The following is a 19,405-nucleotide window of genomic DNA, read 5'->3' on the forward strand; positions in this document are numbered from 1 at the left end:
AGTCGAGCTCGCGGAAGACGGGCCCAGAGGCGGGGCGGAGGCCGTCGCGCCGTGCTGACGTAGTGCCGCTGGCGCGGGCGAGTGACGCCACGGGGCCCGTTGTCTGTGTGTGGGCCTAGGGGCCCCGGGGGCAGCGGGGGCTCCCGGCGGGGGCGGCGGTGGGTCGGCAGGGCCTGGACATGGCGCTGAGGGGCCGCCCCGCGGGAAGATGAATAAGGGCTGGCTGGAGCTGGAGAGCGACCCTGGTGAGGAGGGGACGAGGCGGGCTGGGGGCTGGGGAGGCCGGGTGAGCCCGGGACGTGCTTGCCTGACCACGACCCGCTCCTCTTGTGGTCCCCCCACAGGACTCTTCACCCTCCTGGTGGAAGATTTCGGTAAGAGCCTCTCCTACCCACCGGATCCGGGCTGTGGGGGCCCACTCCCGCGCCCTCGCTCCACGGTCAGGGGCGGCCCTTCCCGACTTCTTTCCTTCCCTGATCTCAGGTGTCAAAGGGGTGCAGGTGGAGGAGATCTATGACCTTCAGAGCAAATGTCAGGGGTGAGTAACTTGGCGGCAAGTCCTCTCCTTAACACCTCCAGCGGCTAGGGAGGGGCCCGGGGAAGAGTGCCTCTCAAGAGAGGCAATATCAGGAACCCCAAGATGTAAAATCTCATATAAGGAACCATCCCTCCCCTTTGGGTGCCCTCCTGATCAAGCTCATGGTTTTGTTTCTCCCACTCTTCCCTCGGCACTTCCTTTTGTGTAGTAGCTTCTTCCCCCCAATACCAATCCACACCGTCCTTTGGAATACAGTTCAGCTGCCTTTTCTGGTCTTGGAGCAGGAAACCAGCCCCTCCTCATGACCTAGATCACACAGTGCCTTTTGTGCAGCTGTAATTTATTAATTATTGCTTTAATGTGCTCGTGTTCCAGTGGCTTTAATCCCTCTACAAGGGTCTTTTATTGATTGGTTGTTGTGTGGCATCTGACAAGGCTCCTCTTGGGCTTTAGGGTCTTTTTTTTTTTTTTTTTAAGAGTAGCGCTGAGCTAACATCTGTTGCCAATCTTCTTTTTTTCCCCTCTTCTTCTCCCCAAAGCCCCCAAAAACATAGTTGTATATTCTAGTTGTTGGTCCTTCTGGTTGTGCTATGTGGGACACTGCCTCAGCATGGCCTGATGAGTTGTGCTAGGTCCACGCCCAGGATCCGAACTGGTGAAACCCTGGGCCGCTGAATGGAGCACGCGAACTTAACTACTTGGCCATGGGGCTGGTCCATTTAGGGTCTTGTCTTGGTGGTGCTGCAGAATAGAGGTGTCAGTGACTGAACTGAGAAGTCTACTTTGATTTCCCAGGAAAGAAGGAACCGATATGGGTGTTCATTTGCTTCCCTGGCTGCACTGGGGCCCAGGCTTTGGGCTTCACAACTGAGAACTGGTGTTTAAATTCCTCATCAGAGTTTTTGTTCTCACCTTACCTTCTGTTCTTACCCATTTCTGGGCCATCGGTTCCAGCTTTTCTCTTGTCCTAGAACCATAGATTTCATAAAGACACTGGGTGGGTTCCTAGAGCACCACAGCCAGAACCTGATGCTTGAGCTGCCTGTGGCCGGCTTCTGGGGTGTGAGGGCTCAGGGCCACTTTAGACAGTGTTGGGAAGAAGCCAAGGGAGAAGTGGGATCATGGGAAGGGCACTTAAGCGGTAACACAGTACAAGGGAATAGAGTGAGTAAGAAAGGGGATGCTGATTGCCTTCCCCCACTTGACTGGTCTAGCTCTACCCCTTACTTTCCCCAGCCCTGTGTATGGATTCATCTTCCTGTTCAAATGGATCGAAGAGCGCCGGTCTCGTCGCAAGGTCTCTACCTTGGTGGATGATACATCAGTGATTGATGACGATATTGTGAATAACATGTTCTTTGCCCATCAGGTCTGCTGGGCTCTGTGTTCTGTGGGCAGGGTGGGATGTTGCCATTTTCTTTGCTTGGGAAGTGGAAGTGGAGGAAGACAGGAGGAGGACATAGGCAGATACCACCGGTGGTGGTTATAAAAGCTCCTCAGCAGAAGGAACTGAACTCTTATTCATTAGAAAAGGGAGTATCTTTAAAGCTGAGTCCACTCTCTGTGTCCCCAGACACTTAGTGGGTATTTACTTGAATGAACAAATGTTGGGTGCTGATGAGGGTTTTTGTTCAGATATGACTCTCCTTCTCTGGGTGCCCATCCCAGATGAGTGTGGGCTTGGGGTAAGGGATGCTGTGTATGGGTGACTGTTCTTGGTTTCACAGCTGATCCCCAACTCTTGTGCCACTCACGCTCTGCTGAGCGTGCTCCTGAACTGCAGCAATGTGGACCTGGGACCCACCCTGAGTCGCATGAAGGACTTCACCAAAGGCTTCAGCCCTGAGGTAGGCCACAGTGCCTTAAGCCTGGCTCACAGCTGGGTGGGCAGATCCAGCCACCAGGGCCACTGGTAATGCCACCACATGGCATCTGACCACTACGAGGCTTTTTCCTTTTCAAATAATCATTTACATTACATTTGACCCTTTAATTGTGTAAGGCAATTGGTTTTAGGCATAATTGTCACACCTAGAGAGGGAAAGAACATTCCTTAATGTTAGGACTTTCTTTGTCAGGACTTTTTCTATCAGGCAGTGTGCTCCTCGGTGTCCACTGATTACTGTGCAAGGCCGGTAGAACCCACATTTTTGGCGCTCCAGAGCTCTCTTCTGCCCCCATTAGTCCTTCAGGAGAGTTCACCTGTGCTTATTCAGGTTCCTGCTCTTTTGAGCTTTATTTCCCACCCAGAGGCCCATCTGAGAAGTTGTTCTCATGTGGCCTTATTTTCTTCCCTCTAGAGCAAAGGATATGCGATTGGCAATGCCCCGGAGTTGGCCAAGGCACATAATAGCCATGCCAGGTGTGTGGGAGCTCTGGGAGCTGATGGGTGTGGGGGCGAGGAAGGGTTGTCCCATTCTGGGCCCTGACTGTGTCCTTCCCCAGGCCTGAGCCACGCCACCTCCCCGAGAAGCAGAATGGCCTTAGTGCAGTGCGGACCATGGAAGCTTTTCACTTTGTCAGCTATGTGCCTATCACAGGCCGACTTTTTGAGCTGGATGGGCTGAAGGTCTACCCCATTGACCATGGTAGGCACTCTGAGCTGGGGGCCCATTGGGTTTCTCTACCTACCTTCTAGGGAGCTGGGGCTCAGGGTCCCGAGGTGCTTGGGACCCAGTGGCAGGGGGGTAGGTATTGAGGACATTTGGCTCTGGCTGGATGGTACTATGCACTACATTGCTGACTAGCCCCTGACTCCCTTCCCTGGCTCAACTGCTCTCCATCCTCCTTCCCACTCCTGGCCTGCCCAGACTCAGGGCTTCCCACTTGCTGACTCCTCGTCTTGGTCTTCCCTAGGGCCCTGGGGGGAGGATGAGGAGTGGACAGACAAGGCCCGGCGGGTCATCATGGAGCGTATCGGCCTCGCCACTGCAGGGTAAGGGCCCTGTGTCTGCCCTACTGTCTGGAGCTGTGCCCCCATTGGGAGGGACACAGGAAAGGGAACCAAGGTGGAGAGAAGCCAGGTGATTTGTGCAAGGCCACAAGGCAAGATCAGGCTTTGATCTTGGGCTCCCAACTCCTTGCCCTGTTTGCCACCTAGGCTGCCTGTGGCCTGCTTCGGGATAGGCTGGGGAGGGGAAGGCCTTGGTGGAGCCCTGGGTGGTGGTGTGCTGGCTCACATCCTGACAGGCCCCTCAACACAGCTCATTGGAAGGCACCAGCTCCAGTGCCTGGCGTGCATGGCCAGCTGCTGCCCGCCTGTTGGGGTGGGGCCTGTACCTGTGGCTGCAGGTGTGACTTCGGGGAGCCCTGCCAGGATATCTGCCTCAACCTGATGGCGGGGCCCAGGCGGGAGCTGCTCTCACGGCTGCGGCTGTGACTGCAGGGAGCCCTACCATGACATCCGCTTCAACCTGATGGCGGTGGTGCCCGACCGCAGGATCAAGTACGAAGCCAGGCTGCACGTGCTGAAGGTGAACCGTCAGACAGTACTGGAGGCCCTGCAGCAGGTGAGTACCTCTCCTGCCTGGTCCCTGCCCAGCGCAGTCATCCCCTCCTTCCCCACACTGGGGCATCTGTCTCTGATTCCCAGATCACTCTCTAGTGTGGATCTGGGCTTCAACTAACCACTCCTTTCCTTTGTTTCCTTTGTGGGAAAGGTGGGACGTGGCGTAGGGAGGGAGAATAGCTTCTAAAAGGAGATTTGGCTGTTGTGTTTCCCTGTGAGTGAGTAGCTGTTCAAGGTAGTGGCTGGGGTCTGCCTTCACTCCTCTGAGCCTTGGATTCTGTTTTCAGCTGATTAGGGTAACGCAGCCAGAGCTGATTCAGACCCACAAGTCTCAAGAGTCACAGCTGCCTGAGGAGTCCAAACCAGCCAGTGGCAAGTCCCCCATGGCGCTGGAGGCAGGCAGGGCCTCAGCAGCCTCTGAGAGCACCCACACAGGTACTGGAGGTCTTGGGGCCTCTCATGGCCTCAGAACCACCCCTTCATAACTTGATCTGGGAGGACCAAGCAGAGCAAGTCTTTTGGGCAGTGGTTCAGAGGCTCCTACAGGAGATCTGCAGCCTGGTCCTGCAGCCCTCTCCCCTTGGAACATGGAGGGAGAGCACTCCTTCCCTAAAGAAAGGGACCTGTCAAAGGCTGCCCTTACCACAGGCTCCTGAGCCTTGTCTGTAATGTATACTCCCTTTCTGGTTTTCTCTAGAGGCTTTTTTCTTCCTGCCTCTCTCTTTTTCCATCTCGTCCTTCTCTGGTCTTGCTGTGGGCCTATGACATAGAGCTTGCTGAGTCCCATCCCACCAGCTGGCTCAACTGTCCTCTGGGAAGGGAGCTTGATCTGTACTGTCACAGGACACAATGGGCTGGGAATAGCTTTTCCTGAGGATCTGGCTAAGGTCCTTCTTGTGTTCCTTTCCCTCTCAGATGGTGTGGAAGAGGTGGCTGGTTCATGCCCACAAGCCCCAACCCACAGCCCTCCCAGCAAACCCAAGCTGGTGGTGAAGCCTCCAGGGAGCAGCCTCAATGGGGTGCCCCCCACCCCCACTCCCATTGTCCAGCGACTGCCGGCCTTTCTGGACAATCACAACTATGCCAAGTCTCCTATGCAGGTAAGCTCGGAGTGCTCTTGCAGGATTCCCTCCGGGATTCTCTTCAGAGGCTGCAACAGGCAGTTTCCTCCGGTGGTTCCTTGGTGTTCAGCCTCCACCCAGGCCTAGGTGGCCAGGTTCCTCTGTCTGATATTCAGAAGCCTTCCCCAATGGCAGGGGCTTAGGGAGGCAGAGCTCCTCTGACTTGAAATTCACTCACACGGCTGTGGGGCTTAATATTTAGAGCATATTTCTTGGCACAACTCTATGCGTTGGGTTCTACTGGCAAAATAAAGATGTGTTTCAGGGCACTCTGTTTCTCTTAGAAGCCCTGCATAGGCAAGTAGTATGAGTGGGCGGCAGTCTCCCCAGGAGCCAAGGGTGGGCTCTAGGACATGTGGAGGAGTTTAGTGGACTGGACCTGGGAAGCCATGTTGGCTTTCTTTCTGGCTGTGAGTGCTGTGCCCAGCCTGGGCTGACTGGCCCCTGCTCATGGCTGCCCTGGGTCTCTGCCTCAGGAGGAGGAAGACCTGGCAGCAGGTGTGGGCCGCAGCCGAGTTCCAGTCCGCCCACCCCAGCAGTACTCAGATGATGAGGATGACTATGAGGATGACGAGGACGACGATGTGCAGAACACCAACTCCGCCATCAGGTCAGCCCCAGTTCTGTAAGACTGGAGGCTCTGAGTGCTGTAGAACCTATCTTGACTGTTCCAGCCTGTGTCTGAGAATGCCTTTCAGCAAATAATGCTGAGTACTTGCTGAATGCAGGGCCCTGGGGGAGGCTGGCATGAAGGAGCTAACCCCAGGTCCCAAGAAGTTTGTGGAGGGCTTGGGGGAGGGCTGAGCACATTTAACCAGACATCAAGGCATGTCCTGTTGGGAGCTGGCCTTTCAGTTAGGCCTTGAAGGATTGGATGAAGCAAGATGATGGAGATGGGGTGGGGAGTAGCTTTGCTGGAAGACACAGCATTGGCAAAAGACCAGAAGTGAGGCAGCTGGAATAGAGAAGGTGTCCTTTGAGGACACCTAGCTGCAGCTGTCAGAGCACAGAGTGCAAAGCTTGGTATGGCCAGTCAGGCTGCTGGACTGAGTATGAGGAGCTGCAGGGTCAGCCCCTGGAGGCCAGGATATGTTCAGGCCATTCTGGGCACTGCTGGGTGTGGTCACCTGGCCCATTCCCTTGGCTCACATCTCCTTGGGCCCCACAGGTACAAGCGAAAGGGGCCAGGGAAGCCAGGGCCATTGAGCAGCTCCGGGGATGGGCAGTTGTCAGTGCTGCAGCCCAACACCATCAATGTCTTGGCCGAGAAGCTCAAAGAATCCCAGAAAGACCTCTCGATTCCTCTGTCCATCAAGACAAGCAGTGGGGCCGGGAGTCCGGCTGTGGCGATGCCCACGCACTCACAGCCTTCGCCTACCCCCAGCAATGAGAGCACAGACACAGCCTCCGAGATTGGCAGCGCTTTCAACTCGCCGCTGCGCTCACCCATCCGCTCGGCGAACCCAACGCGGCCCTCCAGCCCTGTCACCTCCCACATCTCCAAGGTGCTTTTTGGAGAGGAAGACAGCCTGTTGCGTGTTGACTGCATACGCTACAATCGTGCTGTACGCGACCTGGGTCCTGTTATCAGCACAGGTCTACTGCACCTGGCTGAGGACGGTGTGCTGAGTCCCCTGGCACTGACAGGTGGGCCTTGGGCTGGCTCAATGGCCACTTGGTGTACCGAGGAGGAAGGAGGGAGGTGGCCAAGTGACCACCAAATGTCCTGCATTCTGATGGGTCTTCTCATGCCTTCTCTTCCCAGAGGGTGGGAAGGGTTCCTCACCTTCCATCAGACCAAGCCAGGGGTCTAGCAGCCCAGAGGAGAAAGAAGTGCTGGAAGCCGTGGATGGCAGAGAGAAGCCTGGACTGGTCAGGCCCGGCGAGCCCTTGAGTGGAGAGAAGTACTCACCCAAGGTGAGCCCTTCTGTAGCTTTCTCTTCTTATCCTGGCAGGGGTAGGGCCTGGGGCACTGCTGCCCAGGTACTGGGTACTTGATTAAAATTCTGGTGTACGGTGTTTACCAGGGAAAGGGGGGGTGGGGGGAGGGCACAAAGGGGCAAGTGGTGTACCCACAACATGACTAACAAAAATGTACAACTGAAATCTCACAAGGTTGTAATCTATCATAACATTAAAAAAAAAAAAATTACTCCACTTTAAACCTCAAAAAAAAAAAAAAAAAAAATTCTGGTGTAAAGGTCCGTGTCTGAAGCCAGGAAACCTGTCTGGGTTGGGTCATGGCAGGGGCCTTGGTAGACTCCATGGACTCTGGCTGCTTATCCTTGCCTCTAGCTGCCTCCTGGTAGTGGGGCTTTGGTGCTGGCCAGTCCCCCCTCATGGTGCAATGCTGGGTTTTGGCAGGAGCTGCTGGCATTGCTGAAGTGTGTGGAGGCTGAGATTGCAAACTATGAAGCCTGCCTCAAGGAAGAGGTAGAGAAGAGGAAGAAGTTCAAGGTGGGTCATCTTTCCAGCTGCCTGGTCCTCTGCCCCTGACTGTCTTCACAGAGGTGTGGCCTCCTGACGTCAGCTAGTGGCTGCTCTGGGGAGATGGGCTGCAGTGCCCTCATCCTTCTCTTCCACAGATTGATGACCAGAGAAGGACCCACAACTACGATGAGTTCATCTGCACCTTCATCTCTATGCTGGCTCAGGAAGGTGAGGGGACTCACTGATGCATCTTACCTGGCATGCCCTGCTGAGGACCTTGTCCTTCCCTTGGGTTCCTCCTCTGTTAGGTGTTAACTGGAGCTTGAGCAGACTGTGGGGCTTAATGAGGGCCATGAGAGCCTCACCTTCTGGCCCAAGCTTGTGACCGATTGAGCGGGTGGCTGCTGGGCATCCAGCCACCTATTCAAGGGCCTCTGCCTCTGCACAGGCATGCTGGCCAACCTGGTGGAGCAGAACATCTCGGTGCGGCGGCGCCAAGGGGTCAGCATTGGCCGGCTCCACAAGCAGCGGAAGCCTGACCGGCGGAAACGCTCGCGCCCCTACAAGGCCAAGCGCCAGTGAAGACTCCTGGCCCTGATTCTGCAGCCCGCTCTTGCCGCATGGCCCTCCCAGGGGCCCCTTCCCTGCCCCACTCCCCCCTTCCCAGTATTACTGAATAGTTCCAGCCAGAGAGCCTAAACCTGGGAGTGGGAGCTAGGCCAGGATTCCCTGCACTGTGTCCCGGGGCCTGACAGGGCAGGTCAGCCCCCTAGTGCTCAGGAAGCAGCACCTGGAGCTGGGGCACAGCAAGGTGCTGCAGCTTCCTCCACAGCCGGCTGTGGAGTGGCAGGACCTGGCCTTTCTGCCTGGGCAGCAGAATATATATTTTGCCTACAGAGACATCTATTTTTCTGGGCTCTAACCCATCTTGCCACCACTGTGTTGTCATAGCAGGCTTCCTGACTCTGCATTCTCTCCTAACAGCTGTCATCCTGGTGGGCCCAGGTCCCTGCATGATGCTTGGGTCACGACTGCAGGGTCACAGCACGGGCCTAGGTGGGCACAGGGCCCTGCTGCTCTAGCCCCGCCCTAGTCATCCCTGTTGTAAAGAAGCCAGGTCTACTCTTCATTCCTCCCGGGAGATCTCCAAACTCAGGGACCTGGCTGCTGGGCTGGACTGAGAGTGGAGTGTCCCAGTGAGGGTGGGACGAGCACAGAGAAGTGTTTCAGCTGTTTGGTGGCCTGTAAACTCCCTTCATGGCTCCAGCCAGGCTTGTCAAGACTCTGCTCTGTGGAAAGGCTCTGGGGCTCTGCCTTCAGTGTTGTGGCCCTAGCAGTGGGCCTGCCTTGGGCTCCTGGGCTCTGTGCCTGGAGCCTAGGGCTCAGAGGAGCCTCTGCCCAGCCCCTCAGTATTACCATGTTTCTCCTCCTCTTAGGGACAGCAGAGACAGGGTTGCTTGCAGGAAGTTGGCACCACTCAGCTCTCCCTGCTACACCAGCTTCCTCAGCCTCTGCAAGGCACTCAGGGTGGGGGACAGCAGGACCAAGACAACAAGTTGGAGGCCCTGTGTTCCCAGAGGGCCTGATGCCAAGGGGTACTGGACCCAGCACTGCCTCTGGAGCTTGGGCCTTAAACATAGCCCCGTGGTCTCTGCCAGATGACGGCTTTGAAGGTGATCCAAGCAGTTCCCTTATCTGTACATAGTGACCGGAGGGTAGAGGGGCAGATGGGGGATGGCTGGCAGGCATAGCAGCTGCCTCTCTGCGTTGAGCAAGCCTGACCCCTCCGGCCCCTGTAAATATTGGATCAATGGAAGAATAAAACTCTCCTAAAAAATGAACCCCCACTGTGGTTGCTGGTCTGAGGCTTGTGAGGACCTAACCAGACCCCAGCCCAAGGCTCTATGATCAGAGAGGTGAAAAGTATGCATTCTCGGGTATCTAGCCTTCTGGGGCAGATTTTTGGGATCCCAGCCTGGGATTTAGGACCTTAGGAGGGTTCTGAGCTGAGGAGAGGCTTTGGGTAGGCTGTGGAACCTGGAGAGTTGTATGCAAGGTGCACTTCGGAAGGACAAGGCCATGCCATGGCTTTCACGACATCTGATGGCTTTGCAACCTGGAGAGGTGCTGGGGCTCTGGGTTAAGGAGGCAGGGCTGCCACTAGTCCTGCCTGGTCCACTGTCCCTGGAGGGGCCTTGGGACTTTGGTGGGTTGACCCCTCTTCCCTTGTTGCATTTGGACAGGTCCAGTAAGCCAAAGCTGCCACCTCTGCCACTCTCCCCGCTGCTAACCACATTCCTGCAGCCCCTCAACCCCATTGATTCCCTGGCAGAGTACTACACAAGGGGCCTGATGTAAGCAGCTAAGGCTCAGCTGGTCTGCTCAGAAGACTCAATTTTAATGGCTCCAGCCCTTCTGAGTCTAGTAGTCCAGGGCACAGATGAGGGCCACACCACGCTTTATCCAGTGTCGCTGGGGCTGGTCAGTGGGGATCTCCACAGCAATGATGTAGTTGGTCGAGTGGCCTGTGGTTGAGAGTGTTCCTGGAGCAGGCAAGAATGGGGGAGGGTTGAGTTGTCTGCCACAACTAGAGCAGGGACAGGGTAGGGATAGGGTAAAGGCAATGGACTTGACAGACTGAGTTGGGGACAAGGAGGGGCCCGGACCCAGGAGAAAGCCTGCCTGGTGAGCAAGGCTCAGGCTTGCCCAGGGTTATTGCACTGATGATTGAGGATGGGAATGGGAGAATTGATGCCACTGCTTATTCCCTGTTGGACCCAGCCCAGGCCCAGGAGTTACCCACTCTGAGCCAACATTGGCAGGCTGGGGCTCCCAGGACCCAAGGTGGGTTGGCTGAAGGAGAAAAGAGGCTGCTGAGCTCAGGGGTCACTCCCCCTAGACTTAGCTCAGCCTCTGGGCATTACCCTGCCTGCTGTTGGCCCAGTTGGTCTCAGGCGTGCTGACTGACCTCTGTTGGCCATCCTGTTCAGCTAACCTGGGTCAGCCTAACTGGCCTGGACTGGCCCAGTCCTAGGCCCCCACCTGTAGCATAGGCTCCCCACCCTGGGCCCCGTACCAGCTCGAGTTAGTGTCTTGTAGATGGGGCACAGGTAGAAGTCCTGGTCCTGGATCTTGCGGTTGGGGATCGGCAGAAGCCAGATGACAGCCATCTCCGTGTATAGCTCCTTGGGCCGAGACTCAGCCAGCTGGAAGGCTACAGGGTCCCAGCGGGCACCTTCCAGGAACAGTCCATGGATGTAGCACCCCACTTGGGGCCTTTTCTTGAGCTCTGATACTGACTCATGCATCACCTGTGGTGGGCACACAGACATGCCCCCATACACATAAACACCTAGAGTCTGGGTTAGAATTTGGGTCAGGAAGCACAAACTCACTCCTGAAAGCTCTGCCTGCCCATCTCTCACCTGCTATTTTAGCTGGTAGCCTGCAGTCTGCCCTGCCTCTGGATTTTCCTGGGGCTCGCCTCTTCTAGCCTGGCTCTCCCTGCCCCCCAACCCCTGCCCAGGGATCCCCTGATTGACAGCCAGCTGTGGCCTCAGTGCCCCTCCTGCCTGGGCTGTACCCCAGACTGTCACCTGACCTGGCCTTGGCTGTGTCCAGACCTTAAAATCGAAGGAGATGGTGTCAATGGAGATGATAGACTTGCGGGCAAAGTTCTGCAGTGTGCCTGTCAGGAAAGCCTGGGGGAAGAAGAAGCCACTGATCCAGAAGACAGCTGGGATGCCCCCTTGGATCCAGGCTTGCAGGAAGTCCAGGCGCTGCAGCAGGTCCATGACCCATGAGGACAGTGGCTTGAGCGATGGGTAGGCCTTGGCATTCCAGAGCTCAGGCACAGTGTTGTTGTACAAGCTGGCAGCCATCAGCTCTAGCTGTGAGGACATCACCACCAGCCCCTTGAGTGCCTTGAGCAGGTCTCGCAGTGTCTGTGTGATCACCTGCAGCAGCCGGTTGTACCTATGGAGCCAGTGGCAAGGAAGCAGGCAGTGGTCCAGGGCCATGTGGCAGTATCTATACTCCCCAGTTGTAGGCCACGGACAGAAAAACAATGGTGGAACATAGGAGCTAAGAGCATAGAGCTGGGTTGGGCAGCCTGGGTGCCAAGCCCCGCTCTGGCCCTTAGTAAATATGTGACCCCAGACAGGTCACTTAACCTTTTTAGGCCTTGGTTTACTCATCTGTAAGATGAAATAATAAAAGTGTGGCCAAGTTAGAGGATGGATTTATAGCACTTGGTGTGGCATCTGGCCCACAGTAGTTCTTGCTGACATTTCTCCTCAGCTCAGTGACCCGCTAACTCAGGGCTGGGGAGGGGATTACCGAATGACCTCCTGTACTAGCACGGTGTTCATTGACTCCTCATACAGCACGGGGTACTTGGTCATCACCATCTGCAAGTTAATGGGCTCAGGCACCTGGATCAGAATGTTCTGGGCCACTTCTTCCACTATCTGTAGGGGCAAAGAGACACTGGGGGTCAGGGCTGGCCCCCGTTAACCCTGGCAAGATTCCACACACACAGAGTTGCTTCTCACAGGGGAGCAGGCGGGCTGGTGGGTGAGACTGGCCCTGCCCAACCCTTGGGCCCCTTCCACCTGCTGCCACCCACCTCCTCCCGGCCTTGGCTGCCCACAGAGGATGATTTGGGTTGCAGCTGGATGATGGTGCTGAGCAGGGCATAAGTCTCATTCTGGGCAAAGGTGATGTTGGCGTTGTCGTGCAGGCCAAAGATTTCAGGCATGTCGTTGAGTGGGAGGCCCTTGATGTAGGAGAGGTAGCCCTGGGGGGGTAGGAGGACCACAGCTGAAGCCCTGCTTTGCTCTACCCCCAGCCTATGGGGTGGCCCTCCAATGGAGCACATCCCCGACTCGTCACCCCTGGTTGTAACCCTTAAACATCTCCCTGTACTTGGGACTCCATGGCCTCTGAGGCACTGTGTGGGTAGTCTCTGCTTCCCTCCCAGCCCTCTTCTCACTGCCATCCAGCTCCCTGCTCCTTCATTCAGTTGCTCAAACCTGTCATACTCCCCGCTGCTGCAGGCCCTTTACACTGATGACCCACATTCTGGAATGCCCAACCCAGCCCCTGACTGCTGCTTACACATCTTGGCTGAAGCATGATTTCCTCAGGGAGCCCCCTCTGACTGCATGGTCTGGGTCAGGCTTCTGCCTCAACTGAGGAATTGTGCTCAGGCAGTGGCTGAGAGGCAGGAGTTCGCCTCTCCCCACACAGCCCAAGCTCCAGGGCGCAGGGACTGGGTCTGCCTCCCTCACTGTGGCTGTCTTTGAGCGATGGATTAATCAATGAAAAGGAGCTACTGGAGGGCAGGGGCCCTGTCTCCTTTCGCCCAGCACCCAGGTGTTCATAGCACCCCAGAACCCCAGCCTGGCAGGCTTCTCCTGCACGGCCCTTGGGGGTGTGCTCACGCTGAGGTCGTAGGTAGGCTGGATCTGGTGGTAGACGCCCGAGGCGCTGTAGCTGTGCTCAGGGAAGAGCACCTCGGGGCTGTAGAAGTCCTCCAGGATGTTCATGACACAGCGGCGGTCCCAGTCGTCGGTGACACGGCCCCCGTAGTTGATCTCCCCTGCTGTGTACTTGAGGACCTACGAGGTGGGTATGTGAGGGCCCCCACAAGCACCCAGCTCCCCACCCCCAGCCTGTCCCTGGCCCACCTTGTAGGGGATGTCATCATACTCATCCAGGAACATCTTGAGCTGGCTGATGCAGATGCGCAGGTCCCCGTCTGTGAACTCGTAGGGGATGTTGAAGCCCAGGGGCCCAAACTTACGGCGTTCCAGAGCATTCCCATGAAACAGGCACAGAGACAGCAGCAGGGACTTGAACTCCATCACCTGTGGGAGGTGGAGGGCAGGGCAATGAGGGGCAGGGGTGGGGGCGGGGCAGGTAGGGCAGGGCACCAGCCAAGTATGCCTCACCTTGTGACAGGAGTTGAGGAAGTCGTCACTGAGGCTGCTATAGGACTTGAGCAGGTTGGCCTTGACGCCCCGTGGTGGCTCAATGGTCATCTTGGAGCCATTCTGCAGGATGGACACTGGGAACTTGTTGCTGGGCAGGCTAGTGAGCCACAGGCGGAAGTCCCGGTGCACCTGGTGGCCGTGCTTCATGTGAGCATTCAGACCCATGCCTGGTAGCTGCCCCAACACTCTCCTACCCAGGGACCCTGGCCCAGTCTCAGCCCGACTCCTGGGTGGCTGAGCCTGGGGTGAGCCAGGCCAGGTTGCATGGACCACTGGTTAAGAAAATATGCTTCAGCAAGTCCCAGGGTCACTGGTCTGTGCTGGGTGGCCTTGGGCAAGTCACATCACCATGGGTAATATTCACTCGGGGAGCCACTGGGAAGATTAATCTAGTCGATGCCTGTTACATATCAGTTCCTGAGCGTCCGCGGGGTGCCTGGGGCTTGGCTGAGCACTCTGCAGGATGATCTCATTTAGCCTCATCAGTCCCAGATGGCCGTATTAGTGGTCCCTCAGGAGAGGAGGCCCGGTGGGTTTGTGGTGGGCAGGGCAGCACACCTTGTCGGGATTGATGTGCTCGATGAGGCGCTCTAGGGCTGGCATCCAGCTTGGTGCCAGGTGGCAGTTCTGGAAGAAGACCCACTTGCCCCTCTCCATGGAGGTGCGCATCATGGCTTCTGCCCGAGGGCCCTGCAGTGGTGGCAACGCTGAATGGTAAGGGAACAGCTGACCCCACCCTCCAGCCTCCCAGCCCCCTCCCTGCTCCCTGCCCTGCCCTTACCTGGCCCTGGCCCAGGGAAATGGCAGAGAGCTTCTTGGAGAACTTCATCTCTTCAGCAAACTTGTAGAGGTCAGCAGCGGGGTCAGTGCCAGGTGACAGTACAAAGATGAGGGGCGTGATGGAGTTGGAGTCTTTGAATACTGCTGACAGGTTGGCTGTCTGCAGGGAGAGATGCTAGGGCCACTCTTCAGGGGCAGGGACCAGGGCAAGGGATGGGAAACCTGGGACTCCCAGAGAGGTCCCAGGGGGGGCTTCCTGGTGGGACCTGGAACCTCCCAGAGCCTTTGGTGGGCGGCTAGGAGTCCTGGCCTGACCAAGACTGCAAAGTGGTCTGTCCAGGTGCAGCCAGGCCCCTGGCATGCAGAGTGGGGATTACTCTGGGCACTGGCTGGCAGCACTTGCCTGGGGCTCAATGAAGCGTGGCTCCAGGTTGGTGGCCACAAAGTCCTGCATGGCGTTGGTAACCTTATCCCCGCGTAGGCAGCGGAGGACCAGCAACTTCTGGAACTGGTCCAGGTACTGGTCCCAGATGCCAGGCAAGGGCTCCCTGCAATAGTGCCCACGTCTCCCTGAGAGCCGACCTGTGGGAGGGCACTGGCCGCAGGGACTATGCAGCTGGGCAGCATAGGAGAGTGAGATGTTCAGGGGGTACATGGCCGGGGGCATGGAAAAGATGTGGCCACAGCTGCAAGGCAACCCTGGGGGACCTCTCAGGGAAGGTTCCTGGTCAGAACTGTTCCCAGGGTCTCACCCTTCCATGTGCCCACCCTGCCATTCCCTGGGGCCCAGCTCACCGGTGGGGCTCGGGGCTATCGAAGATGGCCTGGAATTCTGAGAGGTGCTTCACAAAGTCAAGGGCGAAGGTGGAGAAGGCTGGTAGGTTTGAAAGTGCTAGAATGTCTCGCCAGGCCCGGTCTGACAGCCAGTCCAATGCAGGATTCTCAGTCATGACCTGGATGGAGCCCCCGGACAGGAGGTAGCGCCACTCACTCTGGCAAGGGACGGGGGAAGGCTAGTGCCCAGGCTCTGTGGGGCCTTCCCTACCACCGTCAGGTGGAGAAATGGAGTCCCTCTTGGTGATGGTAATTGGACAGGTCTAGGTTAGTCTCTCCATCTTTTCCTGACTCTGTGCCCTTAGCAAAGGATTTGACTTCTCTGAGCCTCAGTTTCCACACTTGGAAAGTGGGAAGAATCAGAACTCTAATTGTTCCTAGGGTTTTGTAGGGGTAGGTGACAGTGTTCCCGTGAGCCCAGCACCTGGCACACAGTGATGGCTGTCACTCTCACTACCTAGGCAGTGCTTTCCAACACACCACGAAATACCTGGGGCTCATGAGACCGTGAGCTGGGAGGCTCAGGAGAGCCTCTGTGCTCACCAGCACACTCAAGGCTCAGAAGACCTGTGCTCATAAGACCACTTGGGCCACAATTAACCCAGGGTTTTCTGGCTGTTTTTAAGCAAGAAACTGTTTCCTGAGGTCTCTGCCCCTTTGCTCTTGCTGTGTCCTCATGTCTGGCCTTTTCCTTCTACCTCTTTCTCCCAGGCCCTGCAACAGGGCAACTGCTCAGGTAGTCTGCCCTGGGCCACTGGCCTACCCGGCCACCTCTGTGCACATGCACCTGGTTAATCTTGTCCTCGTTCATCATGATGCGGGCACACAGCAGGAAGGCAAACATCAGCTTGTGCTTCTCGAAGAGGCTGCGGCAGACATTGCTGTAGAGGTTGTAGGTCAGGTAGCGGTTGATGTTGGCGATGCGCTTCTTCAGGTTGTCTACAGGGCAGAGAGGTGATGACAGCATGGGAGAGGGAGGGGAGAAATGTTTCCTGGGGTCCAGCCCAGCCAGTCTCCCCAGCAGCCACAGGGGCAGTCTGAGCATCCCCTTGGGGCATTTGGAGTTCCCAGTAAAGGGGCCCTGAGGAGGGTAGGGAGGGGTGTGTGTATTCTTACATAGGTATGAGTCTGATATGAGAGTATGTGCAAGTGAACATGGGTGTGAGTTTACATGTGTGTGCCCTGTGGAAATGTATCACTGTGTGTGTGTGTGCCAGGGCTACCTGCCCTCTCTGAGTTGGCGATGCCTGAGAGGAAGATGTTGAGAAACCACTCGAGGGAGTACTGGTACATGGGGTCCACATTGGCCAGGTCAGACACACAGAAGAAGAGGATCTGGGTGCGGACAGCCACGGGTATGTACTCCATGCGTGTGAGGTCAATGTCCTTCTCTGTCTGCTCTGCAATCCGGACCTTGGCCTGGGGGTACAGTAGGACGGGTGGTCAGGCCCAGGTAGGCTGGCAAAGAGCAGCAGGCAAAGGTGGGTAGGGGACAGGGTCAGGCCTGGGGCAGAGGGGGAGAGGCAGGAAGAGACAGGTAGGTGTAGGCAGCAGTTGCTGACCTGGATCTCGGCAGCCTTCATCTTGGAAGCCTCCAGAACCTTGATGAGCTCCATGTCATCCACGGGGTTGCCCTCAGAGGAGCTGAGCCGATACAGGATCTGGTCTTCAATGTCCTTCAGCTCCTGGCGCATCTTGGCATTACTGACAATCAACTGGTTCTTGGCGTCCTCCAGGTCAGGCCGCTCCTCAGCCACTACCTGGCCCAGCAGCTGGTCCTCTAGGCCACTGCCGCGAGCAGAAGACACCATGTCTGTAACACCTAGTGGGCCCTGGAGGGCCAGCCTTGAACCTGCTCACCTGTCTACTTGTGCTCCTGGGACTCCAAGAGCCCAGAGTCCCTGCTGGTGTCAGCCTAGGAGGCCTAGCCTCTGTCTCAGGCTGCAGGGCTAATGCAGAGCCTGCTTCAAAGTGACCACTTCTCAGTAAGGCCTTGGGTGGCAGCCTGAAATCCAAGCAGGGGCCAGGTAGTTGGATGTGTGAGCTTCTGGGCTCTCCAAAAAAATTCCCTTTCAGCAGGAGGGGGCTGTGGGTGACTGGGAGGGACAGGCCTTAAGGGCATTTTCACCCCCTGATCTGTGGAGAGGTTCGTGGTGGTCACTAGCATGGAGGCCTTATCATGGAGTGGACGTGTGAAGTCTGGGGGCCTGTGGGGCCTGTGGGGCCTGTGGGTTCTGTGTGGGTGGCCAGCAAAAGCCATAATGCCTGTGTTCATGGTGGCAAAGGCAGAAACAGGTCTTGGGTGCAAGGAGCCAGAACATGTCTGACTCAGGGCTCCAGGACAGCTCTGGGAGTGAGTGCATAAAGGCCCAACAAGGGCTGAGCGATGGGGGAAGGGTATCTGAAAGAGGTGGGGCTAGCTGGCCAAGGAGGCTGGGGAGTCCTGACCAGGGATCAGATGGGTTGGGGGTGGGAGTCCTTAGGTAGAAACAGTGGCAAGTAAGGGGAGTTAGTGGAGGGGATAGAAAGGCCTGGAATGCCACAGTGCCTGGGAGGAAGCTGGTGGAGCCTCTGAGTCGGGGAAAGACCCCCTGAGTCCTGGCCTGTGGGTGGGAGAAGGGCAGCTGGGCAGGCTGAGGCAGAACTGACATGTGGGGGCCCTGGAGCTGGGGGCTTACCTGGGGGACAGGGTGAAGTTGATGAGGGTGAGTTTGGTGGAGATCTCGGGTGTGTAGTGTGGGTTGGGCAGCTTGGTGGTAATGTACATCCTGAAGTCCTCGTGGTAGGGGATCACTGTGTCCCCCAGCTTCAGCACAGTGTTCCCCTGCTGCTTGTATGTCTGTGGCAGGTGGGATGGGCAAGTACTGTGGTCTGGGCTTCATCAGGGCAGCAGGAGCAGGGCTTCCCCTTCCCCTGTCCACACTAACGAGCCACTCTCCCCGACCACTGAAGGCCTACCTGCTTGAGCAGCACCGGCTCAAGGGCCGGGTCCAGTTCCTCGCCCACATTCTCTAGAAGGCAAGGCTTGCCAAAGCGGATGGCGTTCTCCATGCTGCGCAGGAAGTCACGGTCACTCAGCTTGAACACATCCAGCCCACTGTCCTTCTCCTGTGGGCACAGGGGCAAGTCGGGGCTGTTGGGGCTGAGAGCCAGCCTGAGGCTCATCTACTCCCTGCACCTGCTAAGCCCAGCTGGGTGGGGTGGCAGCACTCAGCCAGGTGGCTCACCATGTTCTTGATCCATTTGTTGGCCTGGCCCTGAGGGTCAATGAAGTGGGTCCAGCGCTGGGAGTACTGGTTGATGACCCCATTCTCCACTGACAGTGTGTCGTTGGGAAGGCCAGCAATCTGTGGGGCACCAGACACCCAACTAGGGGAGGGCTCTCACATGAGCAGGGTCAGCTGCGGCACCAGCTACTCCCAGCTTTGGCTGTGTCTTCCCTCTCCTTACTCTGTCGCCTTGGAGGGGGCAGGCGACAGTGCGTGCAAGTTCTCAGCCCCCAGGACTCTTGTCTCTCTCTTGCTCCTAGGCTGGCTCCTGACACCCTCCTTCAGTGGGCCTCTCTGTCCTCTTCCCTACCGAGTCCTTGTTCAGTCAAACCATCTTCACGAGCCCGCAGCCCATCGGCCCTCCTCACCTAGGCTCAGCCTTGGCCTCTGCCTACAGCCTCTTGGTTCTCTCCCTGTGCCAACTCTACCTGTCCTTCAGGGTCTAGCTCAGACACAACTTCTTTTAGGGAATGTTTCCTAACTGTCACTTTGAACACTGCTCCTGCACCCCACCCCACTCTTACAAGCACGCCTTGAACTGTCTGCCCACAGTTAGGTAAATCTGTGCCACACTCCACATTGCTTTCTCCTCTCCTACGCACCACCCACTAGCTGGCCCCCAGTGGGTTCAGTAAGTAGACCCAGGAAAGAGGGTGGGAGGGAGGCAGGAGGCTCCCGGCCCAACCTGGACGATGCCGCACGCCCGGCCCAGTGGCTCCATCCCCCGGGGAAGGCACCTGCCATGAGCGGATCTTCACAGGGTTCCCCAGTGTCCCGATTAGTGTGGGCTCAGAGGTGTGTGGGACCTGGTGCTCTGTGAGCTTCTTGACCCAGCTGTCGTAGAGCACTGTGCGGTACTGGCCCTGGGGAGATGCCAGACTCAGGGCCACCCCACCACCACACCCGTGATGGCCTCCCCACTCCCTCTG

General features: G+C 57.1%; 2 protein-coding genes across 4 annotated transcripts in view; one reads left to right on the forward strand and one right to left on the reverse strand.

Annotated features, from left to right (window-relative positions):
• The first annotated feature begins 61 nt into the window (after positions 1–61).
• On the forward strand, positions 62–9,438 carry BAP1 (BRCA1 associated deubiquitinase 1). 2 transcript variants are annotated; one of them, XM_014826579.2, is made up of 17 exons: positions 62–245; positions 345–374; positions 484–538; positions 1,775–1,907; positions 2,266–2,385; positions 2,839–2,900; positions 2,984–3,126; positions 3,395–3,473; positions 3,924–4,047; positions 4,334–4,481; positions 4,962–5,146; positions 5,644–5,777; positions 6,336–6,814; positions 6,933–7,084; positions 7,532–7,624; positions 7,753–7,825; positions 8,046–9,438. In XM_014826579.2, exons 1-17 carry the CDS (start codon positions 209–211, stop codon positions 8,177–8,179), a joined length of 2,181 nt encoding a protein of 726 aa, XP_014682065.1. In that variant the 5' UTR covers positions 62–208; the 3' UTR covers positions 8,180–9,438. The 2 variants fall into 2 exon arrangements, with proteins under 2 accessions (XP_014682065.1, XP_044611237.1); XM_044755302.2 differs by lacking the exon at positions 7,532–7,624 and having other exon boundaries at positions 70–245; positions 7,676–7,825.
• Positions 9,439–9,570: 132 nt separating this feature from the next.
• DNAH1 (dynein axonemal heavy chain 1) overlaps positions 9,571–19,405 on the reverse strand; it is a 94,394-nt gene continuing 84,559 nt past the window's right edge. Inside the window, exons 60-78 of one of the 2 annotated variants that reach the window (XM_070492982.1) lie at positions 19,214–19,339; positions 18,435–18,554; positions 18,166–18,315; positions 17,886–18,046; positions 16,770–16,995; positions 16,431–16,626; positions 15,995–16,146; positions 15,169–15,365; positions 14,777–14,921; positions 14,375–14,533; positions 14,152–14,283; positions 13,552–13,722; positions 13,288–13,467; positions 13,042–13,218; positions 12,225–12,395; positions 11,936–12,066; positions 11,221–11,572; positions 10,674–10,908; positions 9,571–10,140 (exon numbers count right to left, since the gene is read on the reverse strand). In XM_070492982.1, coding sequence (XP_070349083.1) covers positions 10,019–10,140; positions 10,674–10,908; positions 11,221–11,572; positions 11,936–12,066; positions 12,225–12,395; positions 13,042–13,218; positions 13,288–13,467; positions 13,552–13,722; positions 14,152–14,283; positions 14,375–14,533; positions 14,777–14,921; positions 15,169–15,365; positions 15,995–16,146; positions 16,431–16,626; positions 16,770–16,995; positions 17,886–18,046; positions 18,166–18,315; positions 18,435–18,554; positions 19,214–19,339 — 3,303 coding nt within the window. In that variant the 3' untranslated portion in view covers positions 9,571–10,018. Of the gene's footprint in view, positions 10,141–10,673; positions 10,909–11,220; positions 11,573–11,935; positions 12,067–12,224; positions 12,396–13,041; positions 13,219–13,287; positions 13,468–13,551; positions 13,723–14,151; positions 14,284–14,374; positions 14,534–14,776; positions 14,922–15,168; positions 15,366–15,994; positions 16,147–16,430; positions 16,627–16,769; positions 16,996–17,885; positions 18,047–18,165; positions 18,316–18,434; positions 18,555–19,213; positions 19,340–19,405 lie in introns of those variants that run through there. The other variant, XM_070492984.1, reaches the window with a different exon arrangement.

The sequence above is a fragment of the Equus asinus genome, chromosome 21, assembly GCF_041296235.1.
Source record: "Equus asinus isolate D_3611 breed Donkey chromosome 21, EquAss-T2T_v2, whole genome shotgun sequence".
NCBI classification, from domain to species: domain Eukaryota; kingdom Metazoa; phylum Chordata; class Mammalia; order Perissodactyla; family Equidae; genus Equus; species Equus asinus.